The 13,852-nt window shown below is 35.6% G+C and overlaps 1 protein-coding gene and 1 pseudogene across 1 annotated transcript; both read left to right on the forward strand.

The window, feature by feature from the left end:
• Positions 1 to 274: 274 nt before the first annotated feature.
• Positions 275 to 1,592, forward strand: LOC143619008 (putative indole-3-pyruvate monooxygenase YUCCA10). Its single transcript, XM_077091050.1, has 5 exons — positions 275 to 787; positions 896 to 933; positions 1,018 to 1,129; positions 1,271 to 1,336; positions 1,416 to 1,592. Exons 1-5 carry the CDS (start codon positions 275 to 277, stop codon positions 1,590 to 1,592), a joined length of 906 nt encoding a protein of 301 aa, XP_076947165.1.
• A 1,282-nt stretch (positions 1,593 to 2,874) lies between these two features.
• LOC143619009 (putative indole-3-pyruvate monooxygenase YUCCA10) lies at positions 2,875 to 4,297 on the forward strand (annotated as a pseudogene).
• Positions 4,298 to 13,852: the final 9,555 nt, after the last annotated feature.

A 13,852-nucleotide genomic window follows, 5' to 3' on the forward strand; every position in this document is an offset into this window, starting at 1 on the left:
AAGAACTAGTAGCATTTTGAATTTTAAGCGCGAAGACATTAAACAATTAAAGAAAAAAATTAACTTTGTTTATACTTTGTAACTTTTATATAAAGGATGTATGTGCATATAGTGCATCATCTATAACCATATACTTTGTGATACAACAATCATATCAACGAGCTTAAAGAAAAATGAAGCAAGAAACTATGGTTGTGATAGTGGGAGTAGGACCCGCCGGTATTGAACGTCAGCATGCCTCAATCTTCTTTCTATCCCAAATATTTTTCTTGAAATGGAAGATTGGTATGCGTCTTTATGGCAAAAGAAAGCTTATGATCGTTTGAAGCTTCACTTGGCCAAAAAATTTTGTCAACTCCCTCATATGGCATTTCTGTTGTCTACGCCTACATTTGTATCCAAAAATATGTTTGTTCAATACTTGCAAAACCACGTTTATCATTTCAACATAGACCCATTGTACCAAAGTAGTGTTGAGAGTGCGCGGTATGATGGGAGTACACAAAAATGGGTGGTTACCGCCAAAAATAGTGTTTTGGGTTTGGTCGAGGAGTATGTAGGTGAGTTTCTTGTGGTGGCAACCGGAGAAAATAGTGAAGGCTATATTCCCAACATTTATGGTTTAGACAATTTCAAGGGGTTAGTCATTCACTCTAGTGGGTATGAAAACAGAAAGAAATTTGGAAACGAAAAAGTGCTCGTTGTTGGTGCTGGAAATTCTGGCATGGAAATTGCATACGACTTGTGTAATTGGGGTGCTCAAACATCAATCGTTATTCGTAGCCCGGTAAGCACATTAACACTCACCCGTGTGACGTTTGAATTTGAACAAGCGCGTTAAATTAAGATTATTTGTATATTAGTTTTAATATTCAATTTGTGAGTATTGTAACAGACACATGTGCTTACCAAGGGGTTGGTGCAACTTGGAATGTATATATTAAAATATATCCAGTGCATTTTTGTAGATAAGATGGTTTTAACGTTGAGCAAGTTGTTATATGGAGATCTTGACAGATATGGAATACAAAGGCCACGTAAAGGGCCATTTTCGCTTCAAAAAGATACCGGGCGGTCACCTGTAATAGACGTTGGGACAATTTCAAATATAAAAGCAGGAGAGATTGAGGTAAACATCGTTATTATGTAATAACATCAAATAACGTTTCAACAACTTTTTAAACGGTTGTGTTTTCTATCTTCCATCTTAAAGGTTATGCCGGAAATTAAAGTTATAAAAGACGATCAAATCAAATTTACAAATGGTTAGGACAAACAATATGATGCCATTGTCTTTGCAATTGGCTTTAAAAGCACCGTGCGCAAATGGCTTAAGGTAACAAAAACTAACTACATATTGTTTAATAACATGACATTTTTTTCTCTTTGAATCTTAACATTATTTAAATAACTAGGATGACGGAGGGCTCTTTAACGAGAAAGGAATGCCAATGCATAAAAGTCCAAATCATTGGAAAGGAGAATATGGTCTTTATTGTGTTGGATTTGCGAGTGCTGGATTATTTGGTATCTCAAATGACGCGAAGAACATTGTTAAAGATATTTCCAAATTAGTTCGTGGGACTAATTAAGCCTGTATCAAGAAAACGTGGGTGGTTTGAATGTTGTCATGTACCGCCTTAACTATGTACAATGATTTTGTAATCCATATGTGTATTTCTTATTTTTTGTTACGCCTTTATAATAGTTTATATTAATATCATTACATATTTTTAAAATTTGTGTTGATATTAATAAATCCATTACCATGTTTACGTATGATGTTTAAATTTAATACATTTTTAGCGATTTTTATTTGAACGAATGATCAAATATATTACCGACAAACCTCCTAACTTAACTTAAAATACATGTTTAAAATGTAGAGTTATTTACATATAGCCACGAATACACCACCTTCATTTGGGTTTATGTTCATTACCTTTCTACCACACTCTATGTGAATTTAAAAGTATCTATTCCAGATCGTATTGATACAATTAAAAACCTTCAGAGTCGGATGATGGGTGGTGGTGGTCGACGGTGGTGGAGGTAGAGGTTTGTGGGTGACGATGGAGGTGGCTAGGGCTAGTATGGTGAATAAGAAGATGAGATGGCCTTATGGAACCCACATATATATAGCACAGTTAAATAAATGTACACATCAGCTTCTCCACTAACGACGTTAGTCGTCTGTCAAATTAATGATATATAGCTGAAGAAAACAAGAACCAAATATTACTAACGGTCAACTCCACATTGTATGACCTATTTTTAAAGAAACATTGTTCTGTCTCAAGCCCGTTTCAACTATCAGTTGGTTATTGGACCGGCAGGTTTGACCATGTAAAAAAGAAAAATGTAGCTTTTTTTTTTCTTAATTTGCATATATGATCGTCTTTAAAATAAGTTGAGATTTAAAATTTTTTCCTTGTAAATCACACCTTTCTAGTTTCTAGTACAATGCACACTTTGGTTTATCATAAAATATAGGTCAAATCTCTAAAATGTATAATGTAACATACTTTAGGCAGCACAGTATGAACAAATTAAAGATAGAATTCAAAGTAAGGAAACAAATTATCTAAAAAGTTATGTATGTAAAATACATAAATTAATTGGCACAATATGAACACATGCTAGTCAAATATACAAATTCTCAAAATTTGTTTCCAATGAAGATGGAACAACTCGGTTAATAAGAACTAGTAGCATTTTGAATTTTAAGCGCCAAAACATTAGACAGTTAAAGAAAAAAATTAACTTTGTTTATACTTTTGTAACTTTTATATAAAGGATGTATGTGCATATAGTGCATCATCTATAACCATATACTTTGAGATACAACAATCATATCAACAAGCTTAAAGAAAAATGAAGCAAGAGACTGTGGTTGTTATAGTGGGAGCAGGACCCGCCGGTATTGCAACGTCAGCATGCCTCAATATTCTTTCTATCCCAAATATTGTTCTTGAAAGGGAAGATTGTTATGCATCTTTATGGCAAAAGAAAGCTTATGATCGTTTGAAGCTTCACTTGGCCAAAAAATTTTGTCAACTCCCTCATATGGCAATTCTGTTGTCTGCGCCTACATTTGTACCCAAAAATATGTTTGTTCAATACTTGCAAAACTACGTTTATCATTTCAACATAGACCCATTGTACCAACGTAGTGTTGAGAGTGCGCAGTATGATGGGAGTACACAAAAATGGGTGGTTACCGCCAAAAATAGCGTTTTGGGTTTGGTCGAGGAGTATGTAGGTGAGTTTCTTGTGGTGGCAACCGGAGAAAATAGTGAAGGCTATATTCCCAAAATTTATGGTTTAGACAATTTCAAGGGGTTAGTCATTCACTCTAGTGAGTATGAAAACGGAAAGAAATTGGGAGATGAAAAAGTGCTTGTTGTTGGTGCTTGAAATTCTGGCATGGAAATTGCATACGATTTGTGTAATTGGGGTGCTCAAACATCAATCGTTATTTGTAGCCCGGTAAGCACATTAACACTCTATGGCGTGACATTTGAATTTGAACAAGCGCGTTAAATTAAGATTATTTTATATATTAGTTTTAATATTCAGTTTGTGTTTATTGTAACAGACACATGTGCTAACCAAGAAGTTGATGCAACTTGGAATGTATTTATTAAAATATATCCCGTGCACTTTTGTAGATAAGATGGTTTTAACGTTGAGCAAGTTGTTATATGGAGATATTGACAGATATGGAATACAAATGCCACTTAAAGGGCCATTTTCGCTTAAAAAAGATACCGGGCAGTCACCTGTAACTGACGTTGGGACAATTTCAAAGATAAAAGCAGGAGAGATTGAGGCAAACTTCCTTATTATGTAATAACATCAAATAACGTTTAAACAACTTTTTAAACGGTTGTGTTTTAATTCTTCCATCTTAAAGGTTATGCCAGAAATTAAAGATATAAAATACGATCAAATCAAATTTACTAATGGTCAGGAGAAACAATATGATGCCATTGTCTTTGCAACTGGCTTTAAAAGCACTGTGCGCAAATGGCTTAAGGTAACAAAAACTAACTACATATTGTTTAATAACTTGTCATTTTTTTCTCTTTGAATCTTAACATTTTTTTAAATTAACTAGGATGATGGAGGGCTCTTTAACAATAAAGGAATGCCAAAGCATAAAATTCCAAATCATTGGAAAGGAGAATATGGTCTTTATTGTGTTGGATTTGCGAGTGCTGGATTATTTGGTATCTCAAATGACGCGAAGAACATTGCTAACGATATTTCCCAATTAGTTCGTGGGACTAATTAAGCTTGTATCAAGAAAACGTGGGTGGTTTGAATGTTGTCATGTACCGCCCATACTATGTACAATAATTTTGTAATCCATATGTGTATTTCTTTTTTTTTTGTTACGCCTTTATAATAGTTTATATTAATATCATTACATATTTGTAAATTTGTGTTGATATTAATAAATCCATTACCATGTTTACATATGCTGTTTAAATTGAATACATTTTAAGCGATTTTTATTTGAACGAATGACCATTTATATTACCGACAAACCTTCCAACTTAACTTAAAGTGTCGGTCCCGAATAATCACTCAATATTTAATAACAGTGTCATAGCCCACTCATATTGTGTCGACAAAAAGGTTAATGATGGATTGCTAAATAAGGAAAGATTCTTGTTTATTAACGGTGGAATCAGAAATAAACAAGGTTTGTTGCTAATAGGTTAATAAAGGTAACAGACACGAACAATAACTCAAAAGATTTCCATTTATATAAAGTAATTCATACAAATGATAATCGATTAGGGTTTTTTTGTTGGAATGTATATTCAATGATAACCTAGTACAACCGTCACACTTAATTCAGGAATATTCGATCTTATCTGAAAAGCGTAAAGGCAAATCCGTATTCCGTGGTAGGCGTCCCTTAAATTATTCCTTTTATAGGCCTGTCACCATAAGACAACTTTCATTCCTTTTAGAAACCCTAATGATTAAAACATATTCAGATTACATATTCAAAACTATACTAAGTGTAAAACAAGTTTTCCGAGTTGGCCTTGTAGCAGTAAACTTTTCCGAGTAGACTTTGTGCTCCGCATGCCTTTAGACTTGGTAACCTTGAAGTATGCTTGGATACAGTTGTCCAGGTAGACTTTACTTAAGAGTATTTCACCAAGGAAACTTCTCACTGGGTAGACTTCAATCTTCTTGACCTTATCAGACTTTGCCCGAAAAGATCCTACTACCATAATGTTCTTCAGGAATCCCTTCAACTCATTTGTTAGATAACTTATTAAGCAACCATAGTGTGGTCGGTACACTGTAGCATGCTTTGAGTTGAACCTTGCTAGGATTCCTCTTTATTAAGCAGACCTTGCCCGATAAGAACAACTTTGCTAGATGTAGTGAACCCTACTCGGATTATCACTAAAGAAGACATCAAGAAGGTAACTCTGCCCGATAGGCAAAACATCCTTCCCGACTAAGTAAAACCCTGCTTGGATATAGGTGTGCTCGGTTCCATACTTAGCGATTTCTGAGGAGGTTGAGAAGATTCCAATCTTCCTTATGATCATTTTTAGGTTAAATATTGACTCAAATCTCCCCCCTAGATTGGAACACCTCAGCTGTCCCAAAACATTCCTAAGGTTACTTACACTTAGTCAAAATACACATCAAATCAAAATCAAATTACATATTAATTACAAAATCAAATGATTACATAATCAAAAGCTGTCCGTGGACATTACAAAGCAAGTCCTATTCTAAGGATCTTTATCTTCTTCTTGCATTGTAGTAGGCTTGTCTTCGATTCACAATCACAGTTCCTTCCCTTTGTCTAAAGATAGAAAGTATTTGGTAATGAATGTGACTTTCTGGAATGTCCAAATCCCTTATATCTCTTAGATCTTCACTGTGCAAGTAGGTCAGGTCTTCATCTCTTCTAATTATGCCCAATATAATTCCATCCGAATTGCGAAGAATATAATGGCCTGTAGTTTCTTTGTATTCAATTTCTGCAATAATGCCATTCTTTTGCACAATATAGTTTGGGCATGTCATTCTTCTTTCCAATCTTATGCACATGTTCATATTTGACACTGGATTCTTGTCTTTGACCTTCAGCTGATAGTTCAACTCAGCACTTCTTATCTTTTTCAATTTTGCAGCCCTTCTTGTTTTATCATGTTGTGTCAACTTCCCGCTTTTCTTTTCTTTTAAGAATTGGGAATCCCTTGTTAGCTTCATCTTTCAGATACTTGGAGAGTTCATTTTGCTATCTCCCAGCCAACTTGGTTGTGTCATGATAGTCATACAGATCAAGTGTGGCCATTTTCTCCAACTATTCTTGAGTGTACTCAGCAAAGTCATCTCTCATAATAATGTCTCTCAACTGTTTGCTTTCCATTATCACTGTCAGAGACTGAGAGACTGACTCAAAGTACAGAGTTCTTGGAAGATCCACAAGTGATTGTGGTCTTGTTGTTCTTTGTGATTCAACTCTGCTTGAATCACCTCTGTGTGTTGTTGGTTGTTGCCTTGATGCAGAAGGCCTGGTTGGGATAGACTTCATCGGTTTGCTGGGCCTTGTTACTGCAAAAGCTTTCATATACATGAACTCAATCAATTCACCAGGATAAAAAATCAGATCAGCAAAGTTTTCACTAGCATCTCTTGAAAGTCTTGTGATCATCTCAGCCATTCTGGGATCTTTCACTAATCCTGCAGGAACAAATCTTCCATCAACAAAGCTTCTTGGATTTTCACCCTCCAAGAGAAATTTTTCCCATTCAGCCTTTTGCATATAAAAGAGTTCTTTAAGTTCATGTTTATTCAATGCATTAAGAGCATTAACATCCATTCCCTTTTGGTTTACCACTACCCCTCTCAAAATTTCAATCATCTCTTCATTTTTCCAAGGAACAATAGGTTCATCTATTGGTTCTGGTTTGACTTCCTTTGGGATTGGGGTTTCATCTGCTTTCTCTTGAAATTGTTCTTTCATTTTCTCCCTCAGAATCCTGATTCTTCTCTTCTTTGTAGGAGGTTCATCTTCATTTTTCTTGGTCTGCTCAAATGAGGGCTCAGGTTGTACCCTTTTTAATTTTACCTTTCTTTTCATATTGTTAAAAATGGATTCAACTGTGGTCTTGTCCAAACATTCAACCATTCCAGGTTTCATTCCTTTCTCCAACAAGTATCCACACTTTCCTCCAAATTTTTCTTTCAAAGCCTCCAGCTTTTCAGCCTCCTCATTTTCTTTTACAAAATTTTCTTTTATTTCTTCCCTTTTTCCTTCATAGGCTTCTCTCACTTTCTCAAACTTGAAATGAATCAGATCTTTTTCAGAATACCCATGTTTCCTTAAATATTCTCTGTATTTTTGGGCATCTCTATTCTTTTGTTCCATTTTCTTCTTGATTTCATCTCTATTTTTCTCCAACCTTTTCTGCAACTGATCATCATTCAAATCAGCTAAGGTCTCAAAGCTTATGCCAAAGCTTCTTAATTTCACAATCAAAGGATTTTTTCTTTTAGCATCCAACAGACTTTGCTCAATGTTTGTCCTTTGTTCATCAGTCATTGTGACTTGTGGGGACACAATATTAGAAGTTTCAGCACCTTTTCCCTGATCATCTTCCTCATCATTATCAGTTTCATCCTCCTCCTCTGTAGTATCATCTACAGCATCAATCTTTGGCTCATCAGGAGTTGGATTTTCAGGAATTTGTACATTAGGCACTCCTTGAAAAAATTCTTCAGGCCTCAATGTTTGTAGTGGAACTGGCCTCAGTGGACTTGCTTCATCATCAGGGGTCTCTACAAAGTATGTTCTGATCATCTCATTTCCCCTTTTTGGCAGATTTTTCTTGCTCTGATTGTTCATGTGCCCTTTTTCTTCTCATGTAGGTCTTTGCAAACCTGTTGACTTTTTATGCAAATTGTTCATATAGATTGGAAAGTCTTTCCTTCTTTTGATGAATTGTATCATGAGATTGAGTCATATATTTCCTTTTTGGCCAACTATCAGTTGGGTTTTGTCTGATATCTTCTTTAACTCGTTCAACCCATTTCTTAGCTGCCATTGAGGCAATAGATTCACCAATCTCTTCTTCAACCATAATCTCTGTATTCACATTTGTTGGCTCGGCAGTTTCAGTTGATTCTTTTTCTGGTTGACTCTGAGGTTGAAACATGCTTACCACCATGGCCAAAGAGTTTTCCACTTCCTCAACTCTTTTCAGATTAATCAATGCTTCAATAACCACTTGATCATCAGCCTCTTCATCATTAATCATTTTGGCAACATTGGCTTGATCAATCAATGCTTCCTGCTATGCTAACTCTTCAGGAGTCAAGGTTTGGGCTATTATTTCCCTCTCCCTTGTTTCTCTTACAACATTTTCAAATTCTCTCCGCAGAAGCTTCTTCCTCTTCATCCAATAATCTATCTATCACAATATATGTCTTAACAGACTCCTCTTCATAGACCTTTGCCTTTCCTTTATCCATTCTCCTTTTCAGATCTTCCTCATCTTCAGACTGCTGATAGTCATCAATTTCTTTTTCTAGTGCTTCCAACTCTTCATCATACTCTACCCTCTTGGAGCTTTCAGGTTGTTCAGTTTCAGTAAGTATCAGCTCCTCAGTAGCAACATCATCTTCATTGATAACTTCAGTTTGAGCTTCAGTCTGAATGTCAGTAAAAACATCAGTGGCCACATCATTGGTAGCCACATTCTCTTCATCATTCATCTTTTCAATTTCATCCCCTGTCTCCTCTTCTCCTCTCACCTCATCATCCTCATCTCTCCATACAACATTCATTACTTCATCATTAACATCATAATTTTGCTCTTCAACATCAGATTTGTCAGCCTCATACTCAACATCCTCCTTTCTTCACTATCCTCATCTTCATCATAAGCATTTAAAGTACATGTCAACCCATCAACATCAGCTGTTTTAACACTTGCACCCTCCAATATCGGTTCATCAATATTCCCAATAGCATCAGTTGGCTCAGTAACATTCTCCCCCTGTTTTGGGGCAGCTGAGGTCTTCTCAACCTCCTACTCCAGGGTTTGAATTTTCATCAGTGCCCGGGCCAACTTATCTAGTAGTACCAAATTCTCCTTTGTTACCTCCTCATTTCTCACCTTTAACCTTGCATTTCCCAACATTAGATCCAAGTTTCTTACAAATAAATAGGTACCAGTATGAGGGGTTATTGGTGGTGAGGTAGAGAAAGGTTCAGGTTCAGATTGGTCTTGATTAGTGGTTTGAGGGATTATTGGGTTGGCATCTTCAAGAATGTTTTCACTGGTGGATGGTAGTGGATTGATGTTTGGAATTAGAAGGGTTTTGGTGTGGGTGATGGTGAAAGTGGGTGGTGTAGTTGATTCAGGTGTGGTTTGGGTTGTGGTTTGAGGTGGTGTTTGGGTATGGGTATGAGGTGGGCTCGAAATGAATGTATCTGTGTGGATTGGGTTGTTGTTTGGTGGTGATTGTGTTGTGGTTAGGGGTGGGGATTGGTGTAATGGTTCAGTATGGGTTGGGGTTAGAATTGATGTTTGATAAAGTGATATTTGGGATATTTGAGGTGGTGATTGTGGTGGAGTTTGGTTGGTTTGGTCAATGGGTATAGGTTGGTGTGGTGGTGTTTAAGGTGGCTGTTCTGGTAATATTTGATGCTCCCCCTGAGGTTGTGCAATGACCTTAAGATTTGCATCTCCTCCTTCCAAATTTCCAGGAACATCATCATCATCAGAACTATCATCATCCCCTTCATTCTCATCACCTCCTCCACCAACATCCTCATCCTCAGATAATAACACATGCAACTGAGGTATCAATATATCATCAAACATCAACCAGGGCAAATCTTCATACACTTCTTCTGGATCAAATCTGCTTGTACTAGCCAGATTCTCTATTCTTTTAAATGTGTCTGGATTTTGCGGGATGTGTGTGATTCATGTAGTTGGTAAGTTCTCCAACTCATGATTGAAAATTATCTGCAGGAATCCAGGATAAGCCAAGAACTTTTGCTTGGTTGGCTTTTCCAAATTTTGAACTAATCCTTCAAATATCATTCTTGAAAAGTTAAATGGATAGTCAAATAATACTGCAACAGTGGCAATAGCCAAATCCCTGCTCATGAGGGTCCAAGACCCTTTCCTCGGGGCAAACCCTTGTATTATATGATGAATCAGAAATCTGTACAGGGTGGGGAACATGCCCTTCTGAAATTGTCCATCTTTTTTTATTCCCTTGATAACCCATACATTTGACAAAAATCTTGTACAGTTGAGCAGTTGTAAGATGGATCGGATTAGGGCTATCATCATTCAGTTGTAGGCACGTCCGAATCACGGCCTCATCCACTCGTATTTCCTGATTAGCACCAGTGGGTTCTATTCATCGGCCATTCACATCATCCATCAACGTTGCCGAGTTCAAAAAATCCAATGAGTGGTTCCGGTAAATTACTGGATTTGCGGCCAATTCAAACTGAATGTTTGATCTTTGCAACCATCATATAATTGAGGCAACTTCTTCATTATCTGGCGTGACTTGTAGAAGAGCGCACATGTTGTGCTTCTGCTCAAAGAAGTATCGTGGAACATTTTCGTCCACCATATCTGAACAACACAACCAAACACATTCAAAGAGCCCAAAAGATCATTACTTTAAGCAATTTCAAGTTATAAAATTGAAGAAGAAAGATAGAAAAGTCATTTAAGAACCTGTTCTTCGACAAATTAACAACCTACACACAAAACAGAGTGTTAGTAAAAATACATAATCAAAGCCCATTTTCATCTAATCGTGGTCAGAAAACATATTATTATTTCTTACCGAGTCGGAATTAGACGGCTGGTAAAGTTAGGGTTTGGATTAATTTTGAATACGATGAGTCGGTTTGGGTTTCTTTGAGTAAGCAGTGGAAGGAGAGAGAGACAGGGAAAATAATGTTGAAAAATATCTCTCACTCCCTCTTATATACCTTTTGAAAGTGGGTTTTAAATGCTTTTTGTCGTTTAGTGAGTTATTAGCTGTCAAACAGTAACCTTATCCATTTAACCTTTTTACACATTTTAAAAACATCAAACTCCAACTTAGTGAATTTAGCAAACCTTGCTCAGAAATTGTCAAGGTGAGTTTTGCAAAGCCTGCTCGGTATATTCCACTTACTCAAAGTTTACTCGGTTATAGGTTGGTATAAATTAGAAGTTTTAAAGTGAAGAAAGCTTACTCGAAATACAAGATTGCTTGAGAACTGAATCACAAGTTAATATAATCAAGTATAGAACATCAAGTAGGAAACCTTTCTCAGAATCACTTTAAGACACCCAAATAACATACATCTAATTTACTAACCTTACTCGGAAAAATAAACAGTTCACATATTATCAGTCAAGTATACTTTCAAGCAAAGTATGCTCGAAAAACATAAGTAAGAAATTACCATGTTGAGAACACTTGAGAATTTCAAAGTGTGCTCAACACTTAAAGTATGTTCGGAGAACGAAGTTTGCTTGGAACACTTGTAATTTCAAAGAAACATATTCACAATAATCATCGTGTGCTCGAACATAAGGTCAACTCGAAACTTAATCTAAGCAAACACTTAAATCACAAAGCTTGCTCGAAACATTTATACCTTCAAACAAAATACATAGCATGCTCGAAAGTCTTAACTAAGCAAGAACTTGCTCGTAAACATATTCACACATAACCAGTATTCAAGCCTGCTCGGAAGAGCTAAATTTTTAGATAAGATAGTGAACTCTACCCGAAATGTCAAAGCATGCTCGAAAATCATAAACTTAGACCAAAGTGGCTAAGCTTGCTCAGAAAGGTTATAAAACATCAAACCTTACTCGAAAATACATATTCAACTGTTTTGTGCTTGGGAAGGTTGGAGAATATCAAACCTTGCCCGAAAATACATATTCAACCCTTTTTAAGGCAAAATGCAACTCTTTTTGACTTAAACCAAATATCAACCATATTTTTCATTGAAGATCATTATTTAAGAGCAAATGGTGCATTTAGAGATCAAATTCCAGTCATGATTCTCTTCAAAACAATTTCTTTTTCTTACTGAAGAGATCTCAAGTATGGGATCATATTGACTAAGTAGATTTTTCAATACTTCACTTTCAGCATTATTATGACAGTAGACAGGTTAACAGCAGGTACAAACTTAACATGAATTTCATCTCTTTGGTGATATGTTTAAGGTTCAATTAAGATTAATTCAGAAATGGTCAACACTGTGCTATGATGCCTCATATCTCTTCTCAAAGCTTATTTGGCTTTCCCCAGATCACCCCAATTTGAATTCAACCTCCTGCTATTTGGTCAAAAATTTGTTTTTGTAAGACAGAACTTATTGAATATTTTTGTATTTTTGCTTTCAAACATATAGAGGTTGAACAGTGGACTTACATGCCATCCGGACTTACAAGCCTTTCATTCAAGATGAGACAGATTATATCAACATCTCTGTATTTCTAGTTGAAACCCTCTTTGTTTGATAAAATATTTAAAACATTTATCAACTTTTGGTTGATTTATTCTTCCCCTTGTTTTGGATATTTTCTCAAAATTTTCTCAAATTTGTTCTTTGTCATATATAAAGATATTTCATTTTTGGGTTGACCAAATAACAACAGGCTCGTGTATGACTGGGTAATCAATTTCTGCCTATCATTTGAAGAGATTTATCTTGAGACATTCAAAGAAAACTATGCATCTCCACATAAAGATTAGCAAGTTCATTATGTTTATATCACCTTAGATTTACACATCATGAGAAAACAACCATACATGTTAATGACTCTACTAAGTGCCTTTTTAGCCTATTAAATCCATATGATTGGCTAAGTAGTCAATGTACTATCATTTCCCAGTTAACATATTCAATCACCCCAATTACTCTTAGCTTCCAGGTTAATGGCTATCCTGACAGTCTACAAGTAGTCAGTAAGACGAAACATACACATAAGTATATGTCCCTTAGGCTTAGAGTCAATGGCATAGTTTTAAGTGAAAGAATAAATCACAATTGCCCTAAATGCTTTCAGTCTTTGGATTAATGGCTATCCTTTCAAAACTACAAGTAGATGATAGGATCAAACATATACAAGTATATGCTCCTCTGACTTGAGCAAATGACCTAATTTTCAGCAAAAGTAATTCTTTTGAGACTTTTCTTTAAAACCTTTTTAAGCTTTTTTAAAGCTTGAACTGAATAGTCTTATCATATCTCTTCACCATTAACAACTTGCTCATGTTTTGATCAAAATAGTGTGATTATAAAAACTCATTTTGACACAAACAGTTGCTACATATTCAAATCTTAATCATACATAACATCATCAAGACAAGCAGACAACACTAACATTCAAGGTCTAGCCTATCCTAATAACATCATATGATCAGATAACTCACATAATCAAACAATTAGCCAAGGATGTCAGATAATCAAACTCATTCAAGTAATACAAATCAAAAGCACTCATCATGACATCACTAAAACATATCAACTGATACCTATGCAGAAGTATCAAGGATACCAAGTTTCACATACAAAGTCAAATTAAGCACATATCAGTTAACATGAAAAACATCACATTCAATCATATACACACACAACATTCAATCAAAGTTTTGAAAAGATAGTCAGTTTGCCCAGTCAAGCACACATCATAAATCAGACTTCATCAAAGTTGATCATTCCCAAGGCTTTCAGAAGAAAGTTGAACCTGGTTCTATCAAGTGGTTTTGTGAATATGTCAGCCACATTATCACTTGTATCAACTCTGGTAACTTC

This window comes from Bidens hawaiensis, unplaced genomic scaffold (assembly GCF_021521415.1).
Source record: "Bidens hawaiensis isolate Kalapana, Puna unplaced genomic scaffold, B.hawaiensis_p1.1 tig00002343_1, whole genome shotgun sequence".
Taxonomy (NCBI): Eukaryota; Viridiplantae; Streptophyta; class Magnoliopsida; order Asterales; family Asteraceae; genus Bidens; species Bidens hawaiensis.

Coding starts and splice junctions, on each gene's coding strand:
- LOC143619008 (XM_077091050.1), top strand. CDS start 275: ATGGAAGATTGGTATGCGTCTTTATGGCAAAAGAAAGCTTATGATCGT. Junction 934..1,017: donor GGGTTGGTGCAACTTGGAAT/GTATATATTAAA, acceptor AGATCTTGACAG/ATATGGAATACAAAGGCCAC. Junction 1,130..1,270: donor TAAAAGCAGGAGAGATTGAG/GTAAACATCGTT, acceptor ACAAATGGTTAG/GACAAACAATATGATGCCAT.